The sequence below is a fragment of the Malania oleifera genome, chromosome 2 (assembly GCF_029873635.1).
Source record: "Malania oleifera isolate guangnan ecotype guangnan chromosome 2, ASM2987363v1, whole genome shotgun sequence".
Lineage (NCBI taxonomy): Eukaryota > Viridiplantae > Streptophyta > Magnoliopsida > Santalales > Ximeniaceae > Malania > Malania oleifera.
In genome coordinates, this window is record NC_080418.1 from 109745972 (window position 1) to 109764676 (window position 18705).

Sequence of the window (18705 nt, forward strand, 5' to 3'; positions counted from 1 at the left end):
AAAGGTTGCTGTGCAGGACAGAACAGAAGAACACAGAAAGAAAACTGAAGGCAGAGCAGAGACTAGACAGAACAGAAGAGAGAAGGGAGGAAGAAGAGGAAAAAAGAATATGAAGGATAACACAAGGAGGGCTGCATGAGAGAGAGAGAGAGAGAGAGAGAGGGGATGTAGAGACTTGAAGAGTTATAGTAATTAAATAATAAAAGAAAGAAGAGAAAAATATTTTTCAAAAGGGATTTCAGCAGGGTCTCATCGACGAGTGAAGAAGTGCTTGTCGACGAGCAAGGCTCTTCGGCTCGTCGACGGGAACTCGTGCCTCGTCGACGAGAAATTACTAAGAGAACTTCTTCCAGAGCCTGAAACACGTCGACAAGAAGAAGGCGTTCGTCGACGAGACTATCGCTTGGACTCGTCAACAAAGAGATGTGACTCGTCGACGAGGCCACGTGGACCAACATCTTATAAAAGGTCAAGAAGCCATTTTTCTTGCGAGAAACATGCAGAAATTCTCTCTCTCTCTCTCTCTCTCTCTGTAACTCCGACCCCCTCTGCCTTCTCTCTAGGTTTCTGAGCCGGTTCTTCTCCAGTTCGACAATCCGAAGCCGCCACGCTACTCTTGGGAAGTTTCTCTTCATATCTGCAGGAATAAATCGTTGGCTAGGCCAACTTGGGCACCATCTCAAAATTTGGGTAAGTTGATTATTTTAAGTTTTATTAAGGAATTTTGTATTTATGTACCAAGGAAAGGTATTAGATGGGTTTATACTGAAATTTTGTTGGGGGAAATATAATTTCAGGGTGTTGAGCTGGGAATACCATGGGTGCAGGGTTGGTTAATTTGTGGGTTTTTCAATAGGTCAGATAAGGGGATAAACTAAGTCAGTATTTTTCATAAAATTATTTACCATATTACAGCATTTAATTTCAGAAATTATGAATGTATTAGCACAGTATTTGGGAATACTGCTGTTGAATAGGAAAATGGATTTAATGTTAATTAACAAGAAATATGATTTCAAATCAGGTTTTATGCTTAAAGGTATTATTCATATTTGTGTGGCATTAGTATTATTTCCATGAAATTATGTTATAACAGAATATTATGATTTCCCCAAAATAAGCATGTTTTTCTTAGTTTTCAAGAAAACCATGAAAACAACACAGGAACTATGATTTTATGAATATTATGTTAAACAGTACAAGAATTTCATGTTCATTATGTTATGATACACCGGCGCAGATGTCGTGATTCATGTTGGCTCAGATGCTGTTATTATGTATGATATGCAAGATTTCATGAAATATTAACATGTCAAATATTATTATGATTATGAAACAGTTGTGTATCAGTATATGCAACATAGTATATGCTATCAAAAACCTGGATAGTTTAATTTAGATTTCACGAGCACAGTACCGTAACTACAAGTTCAAGTTCAAATACAAGTTCATGATAGTGCTACCACACATCTTATGTACAGTGTGGGAGATGGCAGTCGATGTGGCTTCATGGTAGTGCAGGCGCTCCCCTGACAATCCGGATCAAGTGGAGCAAGTCCATCGTACCTATGACTCATGTTTGACTTAACGTGGTCAGCTAGCCATTGCTAGGTACCGCCTTCAGGCTGCACAACCCAGTCATGTGGGGGTAATACATGACATCAGCTAGCTATCCATCCTGGATATTATTCATGTATTGTACAATTATATGATTTTCATGTATAGTAATTTAGTACATTATATCATGTTATGAGGTATCATGTTTTATTCAGATACGATATCAACAGTTTTTACCAGATATGATTTATGTACTGTTACTATGTATAACACAAAAATACTCATGTTGCCACACACTGGTGTTAGTTTATTTCCCATACTGAGAGGTGTCTCACCCCAACTTACAAAACATTTCATGAATCCAGCTACACAGGCGGACCGAGCTCCATGTCAGTAGAGGCAGTTTATACTACCCCGGTGGGAGGGTGAGTTACTGAGCTAGGGTCAGATGATTTTTGGATTATGATCCTACATTTATCTTTTTGGTCTTTTGGGATTATATATGTATATATAACAGATTAGTAGTACTCTGGTATTGTAACTGTTAGGAGGTATGTATGTAATTTATGTTTTCCGCTGCTTAGGTACTAGAGTTGTATTTTAGTTATATCCTTGGTACACATAGATCCAAGTTGAACATGTTTTATCAGCTTAACAAAATATCAGGATTATTATATTAAATGTTAATATGAAAAACAAATTGGTAAATTAGGCAGGTCATTACAGGGGAACTGAACGGGAATTCTGATTCAAATCTGATAACGTCCCAAATAACTTACAAGCCAAGTACTTATAGCCACTACAAACTAAAACGCATATTTACATAGAAAACCTCACAAAACAAGAAACTACACAAAAGAAATGTTTAAGATAAACATAATTTCCTATATCTACGCTTAAAATAAGTGTGCCAAATGGGCAGCCTAAAAGATTTAAGGTGGGCCTTCATCACTCATCTATAAGTTTTTTAGATAAGAGAAGATGTATAATGTGACCCATGGATTATGTTAGAAAGGAAGTAGAAAATAGAATAGAGAGGAAGGTTTCTAGGAACTAGAGAACCTAAAAAAGGTTAGATCTAAGGCCTTCCATAGTATTTATACTATAACTCGTCTAAAAAGAAGGTCAATGATGCCCCTTAACAAAAAGTACAATAAAAGATCACTAATACCCCTTAACGCACAAGAACACCATAACACTCCCCCTTGAGCTAAGGCTTATATATCATGCCCCTTGTCTGTTACTAATGATCTAAACCTGGGCACCCCCAAAGACCAAGTGGAAAAATCAATTAATTGATACTTAGATTTCATGTGAGTGGTCTTATTGTCTTAATAAGCTCTTGCAAAAGCTTTTCTCGAACATGCGGACAGAAAACATCGATGTGTTTAGTTCTCTCATGAAAAATAGATTTAAAGCAATATGAATAGTTGCTTGATTACCTTCCATCGGTTCCATAGGCTGAGAATGTTGAAATTTGAGTTCTTTGAATGTATTCTTTAACAAATCCCTAACACATCAAATGAGCCATGGCCCTGAACCCAGACTCTGCAATTGACCTTGCAACTACAGTTTACTTCTTCCTCCTTCAAAATACCAAGTTTCCATCACCAAATATTCTGTCAAAAGAAGATGCTAACAAAAGCATAACCATGATCTTAATATACAAGACTTCTGCTAGGTGCACCTTTGAGATATCTCAAAAATGCATATAACACTAGTGCCAAGAGCAAGGATAGTCAACACTAACCAACAACACCAGTTGCAAACAGAAATACCCTACCTAGTGACTGTAAGATAATTCCACTTTGCCACTAGTCTATGGTTGGTTGAGCCAACAAATTACCCACATCTGACATAATTTTATCATCCGGATCCTAAAAAAAACTATCTCATCCAACAAGTCGAGGAAAAATGTCCTTGGTGGAAGTATTCATGAACAAAAGCTGGGTACCTCCATTCTCAGGAAGTATTTCAATGGTCCCAAATCTTTAGTTTGGTACTGTCTACAAGAATCACTTTACATGCTCTTCCCTTGGCATCACAAACGATGATTACAGTCTCATCCACCTAAAAAATAAATAAAAATTTTCCATCATCGCCATAGAAAATTGAATAATCTACTTCACACCATTTGAACACCAAAAGTCAATCAAAACTTCACTAAACCTCCTAAATCACGCTTCAAGCCATATAAAGAGTTTTTCTAGACTATACCAAAATCAGAACTTCACTAAACATCCTAAATCACGCTTCGAACCATATAAGGAGTCTTTTTAGACTATACCAACTCTAATGGCCCCAAGCAACAAAGCACAGGTTGCTCCATGTCAACTTCTTTTTGAGTAGTAACAAGGTGCGCTTTTCTTTTCTTTACTTTTTTTGAATTTCAGATAGACTATTTCTCCATGTCAACTTCTTTTTCAGTAGTAACAAGGCATGTTTTTTTTTTTTCAAGGCATTGTTAACATCTGATCAATGTAAAGGCCAATAAAAATGACAAAAAAGATAGATGCAAAAATGCCATTATTGCCCTGCTGTATACCTGAGTGTACCTTTAGCCACTAATCCAAAGACTTTAATCTATTAACAAAATCCTCCAGGTTTGACTTCAAAATATACACCTAATGACAACCACTAGTAGGGATACTTATCATCGAGAAGCTTTACAAGTTCCCAACAATCATTCGCCTACAAAGTAGACATCTCTCTTCCATTGCAACTCTCCACTCAAAATGAAATAAAGCTACAAATATTGACCTTGGAATAGGGATGGATGATAATGTGGTAACTGAACAGTAGAAGGAAGGGGACAAAGAATCATAAGGTGCAAAGATAGATGTTGAGTACTTACCTTTTCAAAAACCAGTATGAAGGTTAATGTTAAGAGTGACTAGATTTATATACAAGGAGATGTAATGCATAGCACCAAAATATAATAGATTCTCAACTAGTTTATGTTGTTGCTCTGTATGTAACTACGAATTTTAGGGGAGGTCTGTGTCTTTTTCCAAAATTCAGGGGAGGTAGAGCCTACACGAACATCACAAGTACAACCAACACACACTTAATTGAATAATTAAATCATATGAAAAAGTAAATTAAGCTCATACTTTACCAATAAATTTTACCTTGGACATCATAAGCCCTGTAGGGTTCTAGGTCTTAGATCAATGCTCTAAAGGTTTCTAGGAATTGGACAACCTACAACTAGTTAGGTCTCCCATTACACTCCTTAATACAAGGCAACGTTCATAAGATACCCGTTAATGCTTAGTAACACGGTAACACTGGACATATTCAATATGCAAATGCCTTAAATAAGTAAATTAGGAAAGAAATCTCACCAATGCGGATCGTCTTCAGAGGGGATTCCTAAAAATAGGGATGCAATAATCCCAAGGCACGTGCCAATTTGAGACAAGGCTCCCAGTGAACCCCTATATTTTGTTGGAGCAACCTACAACAAAATCAACAACAAACAATAATAAATAAATAAATAAATAAATGAAATAGAAATGGTCGGCAAAGGCAATACCCAATATCCTCCTATATAAGTAAAGCAGTATTGCTACAGTAGAAGCATCAATGGCAGAATGAATGTTATAATGAATCCCAAACTCAAATGAACTAGTAAAAATGCTCATCACCCATACTTTGAATAATTGTTTATACGCTTTGAAAAAATCTTTAGTGTTTATACCTAAGTAAAATGGTTGGTTCAAGGGCCTGATTGATATACATCACACAGAATCTCATGCCCACCTTTTTTTCTACACTTGCATACTTCTTTAAAAATCATCTTTAATTTTTCTACCACACAATGCTTATAGTTCATTCCAACTGACTAGAAATAAGGTTGAAAAGTGAGAAAATTTCCTAACCAACCCCCTGCCAACTAGGCAATTCCCAATAACCAGAATACAAATTTACGATCTTATCTGGAAAGGGTAGAAATTGAGGACTTGAACAAAGGATATTGAGTATTTAGCATAATTGACATCAAGCAGTACCTCTGAAATATAAATTGGAACAAGAACTGTGTTCACACCAATACCAAGGCCAACAAGAAATCTTCCCCAAAGCATTTCATTGACTGAATGAGCTTGTGCACTATGACAAAAATGAAAGGGTAAGATATCATTATTTTGAAGCAAATATAAGAAAAACTAGGTTATAACATGTGGGTATGAATTTCTTTTATCAATATGAAGGTGGAGCGTATCAAGGCAACACCACAGTCTGGGTATGGGAAGACAAGCATATGCAGAACTTTGCTAATTATGTATAAGCTTCACTTTTGTTTTCCTGACATTAACTCTAAAGAAATATACCCACAGGGGCTGGTTGTGTTGGCAAGGCGTGTGTGGAAAAGGCATGTGTGGGAAAGAATCCACCGGGGTTTGAGCAACTGTGCTTGAGTAACTGTGGCTTGTTTATTGTGACTTTCTTCCACTAACCTGGGCAAAAGACTGGGGGATGGTCCTCTGCCTCTGGTTTGATACCGCTCAGGGGGGGAGGAAGGGCAAACGGCGCGTCCAAGGCTTGAGTTTCAGATTACTTAAAAAGCAAAACTCTATAGAAATACAAATAGTGCCCCTCAATAGTCATACATAAAGTAATGAATTTATTTTAAGTCTTGAAATTGAGAAGCTTGAGCAAAAATGTTCTGCTAAATTTGTCCGAACACATGCTAAAAGGAGGTAAGAAAACAAATCATTTGCGCAAAAAATTCCAGACAAAACCTGGTAATTGTCCAAACAGTTTTGATATTTGACCACATGCATTTTCCAAGAGGTGCTTAACAGGAATCACATTTTTTTACTAAGAGTTCATACCATCATACTAGGGATAGGGTTAGGATAAGATAGTTGGCACAGCAAAGATCTAGAATATAATGAAAGAACAGGAATTGAAGGCACATTTTGTCCCAGTTAATTGTTTGAGAAAATAAGGTCCTGAATATAATGAGAAAATCACTAATTACTGTTCTAGCAGCATACTAGTTTATGTGCTTTGTAATTACTGATTCTGAATTTCTTCAAAATTATGGGAAATGCATACATTATCGCAGCACACATTATCCACATTCTTCAATGATTTATCATAACATCCTTAATGTAAATGATAAGAGGAGCATTCTTCATCAGCGCAAACATAGTTTCCTGATACTGCTTTCCACAAGGGAACAATGAAATCATAATTATAGCAACATGAAACTATCAACAAAAAAACAATGGGTTATTTCTCCAGCTATTGCTTACCTTAATTCTGTGTTAGCTTTGAGTGCGATTTCTTAATTGCCTACTTATGGATCTTCAAAGCCCCAAAGAGAAACAGTTTTGGATACACATTATGCCCATATCCTAAAAATAAAAAGAATAAAGTTTATATTCTGCAGATTGCATATTCTGTCTGCATTTGAAAACCAAAATAAGGCTATAGCTGTTGAAGATGTCTTTCAAAGTAGACCTGCTTAAATCAAGCCAACTAAGTTCAAACAAGAAATTGCAATGAAAAATAATGACCAGAAAATTTCATAACTTCATTTAGATCAAATATCAATGTTAAGGCTTGATGCACATTGTTGGCTGACTAACAGCTTAAGCTTTTAGGTGAAGTTGTAATCTAACATGATATCAAAGCCATGGTTGCCAAGAGGTCCTGGATTCTAGTCTTGTTGCTTGCATTTATTGTATAGTTGTTTAAAACTATCTTATTCCCTGTATGGGTGTTATTTATCGATGTGCAATCCGGCTGCATGTGCAGGGGAGTGTTAAGGCTTGATATACATTGTTGGCTCACACAACCTAACAGCTTAAGCTTTTAGGTAAAGTCATAATCTAAGTCAATATTACAAAGTCAAAGTTCACTATATTATTTTCAAAAAGAAAAATCAACACAATGAACAAAGTACTCGACATACGTTACCTTATAATAGCCCCAAGAACCAATGGTATTGTGTCAATCTGAAAAGTTCGTCGACAACCAAGTTTGTCGCACAAGGAACCTGAGCTTATGCTTCCAATAAATGCACCAATAACAAATATGCTCACCACAAGTCCCTCAAGTAGTGAGTTTCCTTCGAAACCAAGCTCCCGTGCAATTGATACAATGGGACCATTCATTACGCTGGGAAACACACAATCCAATGCATAATTAAATCAGAAATAGATTACAGAGAAGAATATTAATCAATCAAAATTATCGTTCAGCTTCACAGAATTACAGATGCAAATTATAACTACTAATGAATACACCTAAACGGTCATACATATTTACTGACTTGACTCTAATCCAAAATCATCATTTTATCTAACATGTGCCACAGATATCTGATGTAGTTACAGTTGAGCATGTAGTTACAGTTGAGCATGAGCTAGTCATCTGCAAGTTAGTAAGTTCAATTTGTCAACTTGTACACTGTTGATGAGGATAGACAATGGAAAAACTGAGTCTTACTCCTCTCTGCTCCTCTTCTAGTCTCTTCTTCTTCTTCTTCTTCTCTCTCTCTCTCTCTCCCTACTCTTCTTGCTCCTCCTTTCCTGTATCTTCTGGTCCACTTCTCAAATCCTTCCACTGATTACATGGTGACAATCTCATTGAATTCTTGAATCCACAGTGACAACGGGAATCTGAGAAGTTATTTCTGCACCATGGAGGGTGTAATCTGGTCTTGATATCTCTTCTTTAACTCAATTATTCTCCTCCTCCATCATTTTCTGTTAATTTCCTCCATTGAACTCCAATTGCACTCCACCTGTTTGTTTATTCATCTTAAGAGCCGCTAGTAACAAGAATTAACCAAGGCAGAAGGAACAAGGCAGCAACAAGAATCAAAGTGCATTCAGGAAACTCCCAACAATGTGATTCAAGAATCAACTGAAAAAATTGAATGAAAGAGCTAAGAGATCTGATGATGTGACTCCATTTGCAGTTTGCAGTTTGCAAAATGAGCATTTTATGAGGGATCACAGCAACAATGTGCTTCAAGCTCTGGATCCCACTACTCTTCTATTTCAACTCATTATCGGCTATCCTATATACCTATTCCCAGTAGATCTTTTCATGTATACTTTCTGTAGACAATAGTGATGATTTGAATGCATGGCTTTACAAACGCAAACAATTCTTTGAAATTGATGAGACTCCTGTGAAAGAAAAAGTTAAGTAGCTTTGACTCACCTGGAAAGAAAAGCCTTGAAAAGGCATTAAGCTTTTATGAAAATCTAAAAGAACTAAGAAAGTATTGGATTGGGATAAATTGTACATGCCTTAGAGATCAGATGTGGTGACATCGCTTTTGATGATCCAGCAGCCAACCTGATGAACCTTAAACAGGTGGGGACAGAACAGGAAAATCAGGATCAATTTGATAAATTACCAAATAGAGTCCACTTATCAGAGGAATATACTATTAGTTGCTTCCTAAGTGGCCTTGAGGAAGAATTCAGAATCCTGTAAGGATGATTAAGTCTAATCAGGACTGTATCTTCCACAAGAAGCTACTCTTCAGGCTTAAACAAGAATTCCAAACTAATTCCCAAAACCGCAGCCTTATGTGCTTTATTATCCACCCAAAAAAACTGTACCCACTACTCTACTAGCAATTTGGAGACAAATCATTTTGTTATGCCTGTGAAGACTTTTATGAGAAAATATCACAGAAAGGGCTAAAGTGTCATGTTGTGAATGTGAAAATATATTCACCTCCAATCATAGGCGCAAAAATAGACAATTGTTCAGGTTAGAGGCTCAAATTGATAATGGGATATAAAAGTGATGAATCCTGTTGAGAACAAGAGGAATCAGCCAAAGTAGCCGAGAAAAATGGCATTACCAATACTCCTTTTATTTCAATGCATGCCTTCTCAGGTTTTTGGACATACCAAACAATGAAGGTCAAGAGGTTTTTACCAAGAAAATTCCAAATGCCATACTTACTGATTCAAGGACAGTTTCCTTAGTTATGCTTAGACTAAAAGGCAGGTTGCAAGCTCCAACATTCACCACCATTAGCAGTGACAGTAGAAATAGCAGTAAGATAAGTACCAAGCTTTGTGCATAGGATTTACTTTGGTGATACTTGGAGCCAAGTCTAAAAGCTGATATGAGAATTCTAATCTGGAAGGCCATGATATGCTATTAAGGGCGGTCAGGGTGGAATACATTTCTACTTAGGTGCCAATGGTGCAGAATTTCCAGGATTTAATGATGAACTTTTGAGTGCAGGGTAAGACACATGTGGTACAAGGATTCTAATTTGTGTGTAATCCCATTTGAAAACCTAAAAAATACCTTCATACAACAATATAATGACACTATGGACTAGCTTAAAATATCGTACCGAGGGTCTGACATCCTCCAATGTATTCCTAGGTCTTTCCTAGTAGGGAGCTTTCATGCATAGAGAGAAATGGATCCAAACCTCCAACATACTTAGAGACTTCAAGTAGACAAGCCTTTTGAATATGAAAACAACTCAATAATCACCACCTTGGTGAATATTCAACCCCCCACCCCCCCTCCTGTCCCTTTCCTGAGCTTTAAGACATTTATTTGCCCCTGAAGCTGTAAATCACTAATTTAGTTATCAGCAAGATGGAGTAAGTTCAAGCAATGCAAGAACTTCAGATGCATCTTCTTTGGCAGCCATCTTAACAAGTTGAATCTCAACGATAGAAATCAATTCCCGTATATCCTGTCATATCTAACAATAATGCACTTTTTCTGGCATGACCCTTATTCAACACTTAGTAGGGCACTCTAACTATCACAATACAAATAAACAGTTTGCCACACAGTCTCCTACGTAGCCTCCATGAATTATATCCTGCCTTAGTGGCCGATAGTAACAAATAACTGTAGCATAGATTTCCAACAAGTAGGTCCACTCGTCATACTATAGACATAATCTGTCCTGTCACTAAATCTCCGCATAGTCTGCATAAACGTACCCCTAAACAAAAGTAGAATCCTACCACATACCAAACTCAATACAAAAATATGCATTACCCTTCAACTAGACATAATCTGTAGTGACATCCTGCCATCTAAATATCTGCGTAGTCAACATCAGCATGCCCCTTAATTAAAGCTGAACCATGCCATGTACAAACTTGATGTGAAAATCTCTAGTCTCTTCGAGTATGAGAGGACTCACTTCAAAGCTCTCCAATGCTCCTTGTCTAGTGTCACAATCCAAGCTTGTTTAGGACATTATGCTTGCTTGTGACTGCTTGTATTGTGTACATGGGTAACCATTATGTAAGTACTAGTGTAGGTTTTACTCTTTGAGAAAGATAATGCCTTAGTAAAAATAGTGAGTGCGACTCCTCCATCACTTGATGTTTACTAGTGACAATAGCATAGACACTAGCTATTTTAAACTCCCCCCCCCCCCCCCCCCACTAAACATACATTGCCTACAGAAGTGTGCATACTAAATTACATTGCTTTAAAATTTACCACATGACTCTTGTTTGCTTTTATGTTTGCTTATTGTCTCTGCTTCATTTGTGTTCGATGGTTTTTAATTTGTTCATATGGTGCAACAGTGGTACATTTCAGCTAACTAGTTAAGCTAATGTGCTGTAACTATTATCGTACGGAACTTCACAAGGAGTGAAGTAATCAGCCAATGACACTTGGATTTGCCATAAACCTATTTAGTATACTAACTACACATGCAAGATCAAGATGAGTTCAAACCATGACAAACATCAAGCACGGACCTTCATTACCATTCAATGACTGTGAATTTCTTCATACGGTGAAACTGTGGTACACTTTCAGTTAACTAGTTACGCTTGTGTTCTAACTATTGTCGCACGAACCTTCACAAGGAGTGAAGTGTTCAGTCCATGACACTTGGATTTTCCACAAATTTACTCAGTATACTAACCATGGTCTTAAATTTCCACGAAATTGTCGAAATTTCCATCGAAATTTCCGATTTCCGTCACCCTAGAAATCGAAATGGCAGTTGATTTCCGTCTTGCATAATTTCCGTCGAAATCTCAACGAATCATCTGAAATTTATCGGAACCTTGAAATTTTAGTGAAATTTTTCAAAATTTTAACTATGCAATGAAATTTTGTAGAAATTCAAACGAGAGATTCAGAGTGAAGTGAAATTTCTCTTTTAATTTATTTTATTGAAACAAAAGGTAATCTCAAGTGCTTTTGAAATTATATGAAAAAATAAACTTACAGTAATATTTTATTTAACCATTCATGTCTAAATTATCAATATTTGTATAATAAATAATTTTTAAATGATTTATGAATTTCATTTGCATTAACTGAAAATATATTTAATGCACATTATCTTACAAGTATGTTTGATACACATACTATTTTACAACTTTTCCACTTCATACAAAACATAGATGTATTTAATTTGTAATATATTAGCCTTAAAACTTATCTTATTATGTTTGTTAACCATTTCTAAAGTTTTACAAATAATTTCATGCTTTACTACTAGTTTCTGTTATTTTTTCAAATCGAAATCAAAATTTCTGTCAAAATTTCCATACTTTTGGAGCTTCGAAATTTGAGTCGAAATCGAAATTTAAGACCTTGATACTAACTACATGTGCAAGATCAAGATGAATGCAAACCATGACAGACATCAAGCATTCCAAACATTGGTTGTTATCGATCCCTTGCCATTTCCTCCACATCCTACATTGATTGTGGACATTGTGCTAAAGATAATGTGAAATGATGGGGTAGACAAGTAGCTAGATTACTAATGTTAAACCTCTTCAACATCTATCCTACATAAGTATTTGAGAGACCCAAAGCTTCTATTATTTCTTCTTTCTCTAAATTTCCATCCCAAGGATCTTGTAGCTCCAAGGTCCTTGATCTCAAATTCCTTACTCAACAAAGATTTCAAATGATTGACATCATTCACTTTCTTTACAGCAATCAACATACTATCCATATACAGCTAAAGCTCTATAATAAACACAAGAATTACATTCATAGCAAATAAATCTAGTAATCATCGTGTATGAATCGAAGAGTTTGAATCACCACATATAAATATGCTCCTCTAAGTCACAAAGAAGGAATATTGTTTTAAGCTCTGATTCTCGATCAAACTAAGCTACTATGGCTAATAAAACTCAAACAGACGTATGTAAAACAATTGAATAGGACCCTTGATCAGAGGCTATCTCTTCCCTTTGAGAGCACCATTTGGCCGCTAGCTTGACCTTGAATCATTTACCTTCCTTTTCCAAAGCAATTTTGTCCTTAAACAACCATTGGATTTCCTTCTTTCCTTCCTTTACGAAGATCCACTAGCTCCCAAGTTTGATTCTTGTGCAAAGACTCCACTTGTCCACCTCTTGCATCATAGCTTCCCTTCACTAGTTTTTCTTTGGACTTAAACAACATCGTAGGAGGAGTATGTATCTCCATAGCTAGTCACTAAGTAAAGAAATCATATCCTCAAAATTATATCTCTATGGTGCTTGGGTGGTGTGTTTGGATTTGTCTATTTATAGCTACACCAGATACTCATGTAATAGAAACCATTCTTGTTGTTCAACTAAGGGCACTTTTTAGTTGCTAGTTCTGTTAACCCACAAACTCCACTTGAACCCTTGGTCCTTCCCTATCAACCTTGCAATGTGTTCATCTTCTTTATCCTCAACCAAAGCCATGTCTCTACTCATCACACCTTGTTATCATTAGATCCCACAACTTGAATTTTTTAATATCTTTTCTATATCAAATGAAAATGCAACTCTAGGATTTAGGGTCTAGCTTGGATCAAATCTCATTGGGAATATGAGCATACGTTGAATAGTTGTAAATCCTCAATGTAGGGTAGTGGACTACCCAACTTGTCCAAACATCCTTGGCCACTTCACCATCAAGCTTCATAGTAGGTGACCTATTAGTAACATAGCAAGCTACCTACTACTTTTGCCAAAAACTCAAGCAAGGTTGTAGTCTCATACTCCTAGCTTTCTCAAGCAATGCTAATGTTTTTTTGTTCATCACTTCATCCTCTTAGCCACCTTGTTTACAATGGAGTCTGCATACTATAAAATGTTTGACAATTCCATCCTATAGAAGTTCAAAAATTCATCTAACTTGTAATCTAGCCTATTATTTAACCTAAGACACTTCATTGATTTCATGTTTGTTTCTTAACCTATGTTTTCATAGTTTGAATGTGGAGAACACTATTGGCTTTTCCTTCATTAATTGAATCCAAAGCTTTCTGGGTAATCAATGACCATTTTTCATCGTCTTAATAACCACAATACTCATTGAGCATGATGGCCAGTTCCTCTTTCTTCCAAAGAAAACAATCTCACTTAAAGTGTCCCTTCTATTTGCACTTGAAATATTCAACGTTCTTGGCCCTTGATTTGGACCTCAGTCATCACCCTTATCCTTGGATTTGACTCTTCCATGCTTGGCCTTTGGCAACTAAGCTTTTTGGTCATAATCCTCCTTAATTGAGTTTCCTTGAGAGGCTAAAAGCACTAGCAATCTCTTTATAGCTTAGGATGGAGTTCCAATACAACAACATTGTAACTAAGCATTCAAATGAAAGAGGAGAAGAAGATAATAATATCAACGCCTTATCTTCGCCTTCAATCCTCATATCCACTTTGAGCAAATCAATAAGAATCTAATTGGACTAATTCATATGCAAATTTAGATCTCCACCATCAAGCGTACACAAAAACATCAATGTATTCTTTAAAATATTATTGAAAGTCACAATACATGTGCTCTCCAATTCCAAACCTTTTTCATTTTTTCTTCCATTAGGTCAAGGCATGCGAAATTAAATAGAATTGATGGCAATCTATTCGAGTTTTATTAAAATCATTCATGACCATCCATCTTCTTTGGTTTTTCTTATGTTAAAGCCCGATAAATCTCCATTGATACCCACAATTGCAATCGAATGAAGTTTCCTTTGTCTTCACCTAGCTCAACCTTGTCATGACCTAGATGCAAAACCGTAAAAACCCTAACATGATCCTAGTGCTTTGATACCAATTGTTCTTAAACAAATCTTAATGTTATGTGCACACATCCAACAAATCAAAAGACAAAGAAAAGAAAATAAAAAGCATAACAATTTACGTGGTTCAACAATATTTGCCAGCCTCCATGGAGCCTCTATGAAGTCTCCACTATATCATCAATGAAAACAGCCTTAGGTGGCTACAAGTCTATATATATAGCCTCTATGCGAAAAACTCAAAATACCCTCATGCAACAGTATAAAACATCACACTCTTGCTCAAAATACAATATCACGCCCCCACACACACCACCCCTCAAAAAAAAAAAAAAAACCCCTAAAGGAATCTTTTCTATTAGGGAGGTTTTGAGCACGGTGGGCTCAAGCCCTTTGGGTCCTTACCCACCATGCAAAAACCCCCGCTTATTAACCCCTTTGAATATAAGCTACAACTCAACATTTGGGAAAACAAAACTTCCATGATAAGGCTTCCATTGTATTGCTGAACCCCTCTCTCTCTCTCTCTCTCTCTCTCTCTCTCTCTCTCTCTCTCTCCTGTATCTTCTGGTTTTGCTTCTCAATCAGATTAGTTTCTTGAATCTATGGTGAGAATATCCTAAAGTATTTTGTGAAATTTCAAACATATTCACCTCGAAATGAAAAAAAAAAACACACACACACACAGAGAAGAAGAAGAAGAAGAATTCACCCTATATGATAACCAAAGAGGAAATTGGACATGGAAGCCAACAACCCATGGGGTAAAGCAGGCAACCATCCCAAATCAAATTCTTCACCACCCGTTACTTCTGCTCCGTTCTCACCCTCTGCAATACATAAAAATTAAAAAAAAAAAAATGATTAATTTAACCAACATAAAAACAAGACATCGCCTGCTCACCATAGTAGAAGCAGTAGTCTCGGGAGAAAGACCTGGCTTCTGCGTCGAAAGCTGCTTCTTTGATGCCGAAACTTCCAATCGTTTCGGCCGAAAAGGGTCACCGAAACGAAGCGCTTGTTGCTTGCAGTAAAGTTTCGGGTTCGGGCTGGAAGCAGGGATCACCGGGACTGGGCCAGCCGGCCGATGAAGTACAGCAGCCACCCACATTCAAAGAGCAGCGGAGGAATCGACCTGCTGGATTATTTATTTATCTATTTATTTATTTTGTTATTTCTCTAGGCACTGTGTGATCTGAGGCTGCATATCAATACACTGTGCGGAGTGCCTGTAATGCGTTCGGAATCTGTGCCAGTGGCTCAGGTCAATCTTAGACATGCCTTCTCATTATCACTCGTTTTTAAGCATTGTAATTTGTCACAATCTCGCGGCCATACAATACAACACCAACAAAATAAAACTGTGAGCCCCACGGGTGAAATCGATTATATGAATCATTTTTCGTCATTAATCATTTCTTTTAACAAATTTAAGAATATTAAATTCTTACTCACTATCTCCTCTCGAGTTATTTTAAATCTATCTCTATCCATTCTACTGCCTCATTTTCCTTACTGGTGCACTATGTGGTCTACTATCCATACCAACTGAGTTGTCACTCATTTATCTTATCTTATATAAGAGTTACACCTAACTTACTGCGAATATGTTTATTTCTTAATTTATCTTTCAATGTCATATCATTCAGTCATCTAAACATTCTCATTTTGATAATTTTTACTTTTTGAATATTATATTTCTTTGTTGCCTAACATTCTGATCCATATGGCATAACTGATCTTATAACTGTCCTATAAAACTTTTCTTTCAATTTTAAGAGTATTTTATGATCACAAAACACACTTGAAGCACTTCTCCATTTTACCCAACTTGCTTTAATTCTAAGCATTACATCATCTTCAATTTCTCCTTCAATTAATAGATCCAAGATATCGAAATCTACAAGTGTTATTTATTTTTTCATCATCAAGTTTAACTTTATCTCCAATATTCCTCCTATCATTACTAAAATTATATTTCATATATTCTATCTTATTTCTACTTATCCTAAAACCTCTAAATTTCAAAACTTCTCTCCATAATTCTAACTCGGCCTCTACTTCATTCATAGTTTCGTCAATTAATATAATATCATTTACAAACAACTTACATCATAAAACCTCATTTTAAATACTCTTAACCAATTGGTTTATCATAAAGCAAAAATATAAGGACTCAAAGCAGATCTTGGTTTACACCTATAGTATTTGGAAATTCTCTAGTTTCTCCATTTATAGTACTTACACTAGTCATTACTCAATCTTACATATCCTCAATGATATCGGTATACCTACTACATACACCCTTTTTTTTTTCTAAAACCCATCATAGAACTTCTTTAGGTATCCTATCGTATGTTTTCTCAAGGTCAATAAATATCATATGCAAGTCCCTCTTCTTTTCCTTAAAATTTTCCATTAATCTTCTTAAATATATATAGCTTCTGTGGTAGATCTTCAGGCAAAAAACCAAATTGATTTTCTGATACTTTCATTTCTAATCTTAATCTTTGTTCAACTACCATTTCTCATAGTTTCATCGTATGACTCATAAGTTTAATTCCACGACAGTTATTACAATTTTGAATATCTCCTTTATTTTACTATATAGACATTAAAATTTTTTTCCTCCATTCATCTGGCATTTTCTTAATTTTTATAATTCCGCTATCACCTAAGTATTTCCAAACTTCAATTGAGATGTTATCTGGTCCCATAACGTTCTCATTTTTTATCTTTTCTAGTGCAAACTTAATTTCGTTAACTCTAATTTTACGAATAAATCTCATATTTTTAGTTTTTTTCCTTATTTAACAATTCTAAGTTTAAGTCTTCTATTTGATTTTCATTAAACAACTTATTAAAGTAACTTCGTCATCTTTCTTTAATGTCTTCGTCCTTAACTAAGACATTATCATCCTCACTTTTTATATATTTTACATTTCCTAAGTCTTTACTCTTCTTTTCTCTAACTTTAGCAAGTTTAAATATATCTCTTTCCCATTCTTTTGTATCTAATATATCATATAAACTATTAAATGATCTATATTTAGCTTCACTAACGGTCTTTTTTGCATCTTTTATTGCCTCCTTATACTTTTCGAACTTGTTTCTACATTTTTGCCAAGTTTTATACCAAATTCTTTTTATCTTTATGACTTTTTGTACATTTTTATCCCACCACCTACTTTCTTTGCTATTCGAGAATCTTTCACTTGATTCACCTAAAATCTCTTTTGCTATCTTTTTAATTGAACTAGCTAATCTACTCAAAAGAATATTTGTATCTACCTCATCCTCTATAGTCCAATCCCCATTTTGATCATTTTATCTTTAAATTTTATTATATTTTCTTCTTTTAGGTTCCACCACCTAGTTCTCTTACACTGATTTATTTTATCATTTTTCTTCCATTTTTAATACATATATCTAACACTAAGATTCTATGTTGCGTGGTTAGGCTTTTACCTAAAATAATTTTACAATTCTTGCATGATAAACGATCTACCCTCCTAGTTAAAAAAAAAATCTATTTGACTTCTATTTTGTCCCATGTCTTGTGCAAGATAAAATTTTAAGTTTTAAAGACATAAAACTAACAATAGTTCACTCCAATTGAATCCAAATTATTACATTTGATATTATAATTATCATAAATTAGATGTTATGCGAATGAGTCTTGGATAAATGTGTATTTGATTTTGACGTAGGCACTAAAAATAAAACAAGGAGTATATCACAATCCTAAACCGAGTGTTTACTAGAAATATATTGATATAAGGATTGACTAAACTTCAGTCTTCAACCTTTTGAGAGACATTTTTCTTAAACAAAATCGTATGGTTAATCAAAATATATAATACTACATAGAGTTAGAGTGAGACTAATACGTTGTTCATAATACACAAGAAAGAAGCCTCAATAAAAGTGGATGTGTGAATTTGAGAAAAATACTAGGTAGTCCAATTTAAGAGTGTCTATATATAAATAGAATAGCTATTTAAACAAATACAATTTTAATCTCTGCTTCAGAAAAATAGAGAGGTGAATTAGTGAGCTCACGGTTTAATTCAAAAGGGGGAAAAAGTCTTCCCATATAATTGTATGGTCCTAATTTAACCATTCTAAGAGCACAACTACAT

At 35.4% G+C, this 18705-nt stretch overlaps 1 protein-coding gene across 3 annotated transcripts in view; it reads right to left on the reverse strand.

Annotated features, from left to right (window-relative positions):
• The window catches only part of LOC131148188 (probable plastidic glucose transporter 1), a 29965-nt gene extending 14169 nt beyond the window's left edge, over positions 1 to 15796 (reverse strand). The window contains exons 1-5 of one of the 3 annotated variants that reach the window (XM_058097916.1): positions 15500 to 15796; positions 15276 to 15393; positions 7489 to 7689; positions 5571 to 5670; positions 4905 to 5017 (exon numbers count right to left, since the gene is read on the reverse strand). In XM_058097916.1, the coding sequence (XP_057953899.1) occupies positions 4905 to 5017; positions 5571 to 5670; positions 7489 to 7689; positions 15276 to 15393; positions 15500 to 15674 (707 nt within the window). In that variant the 5' untranslated portion in view covers positions 15675 to 15796. The other 2 variants (XM_058097918.1, XM_058097917.1) reach the window with 2 other exon arrangements.
• Positions 15797 to 18705: the final 2909 nt, after the last annotated feature.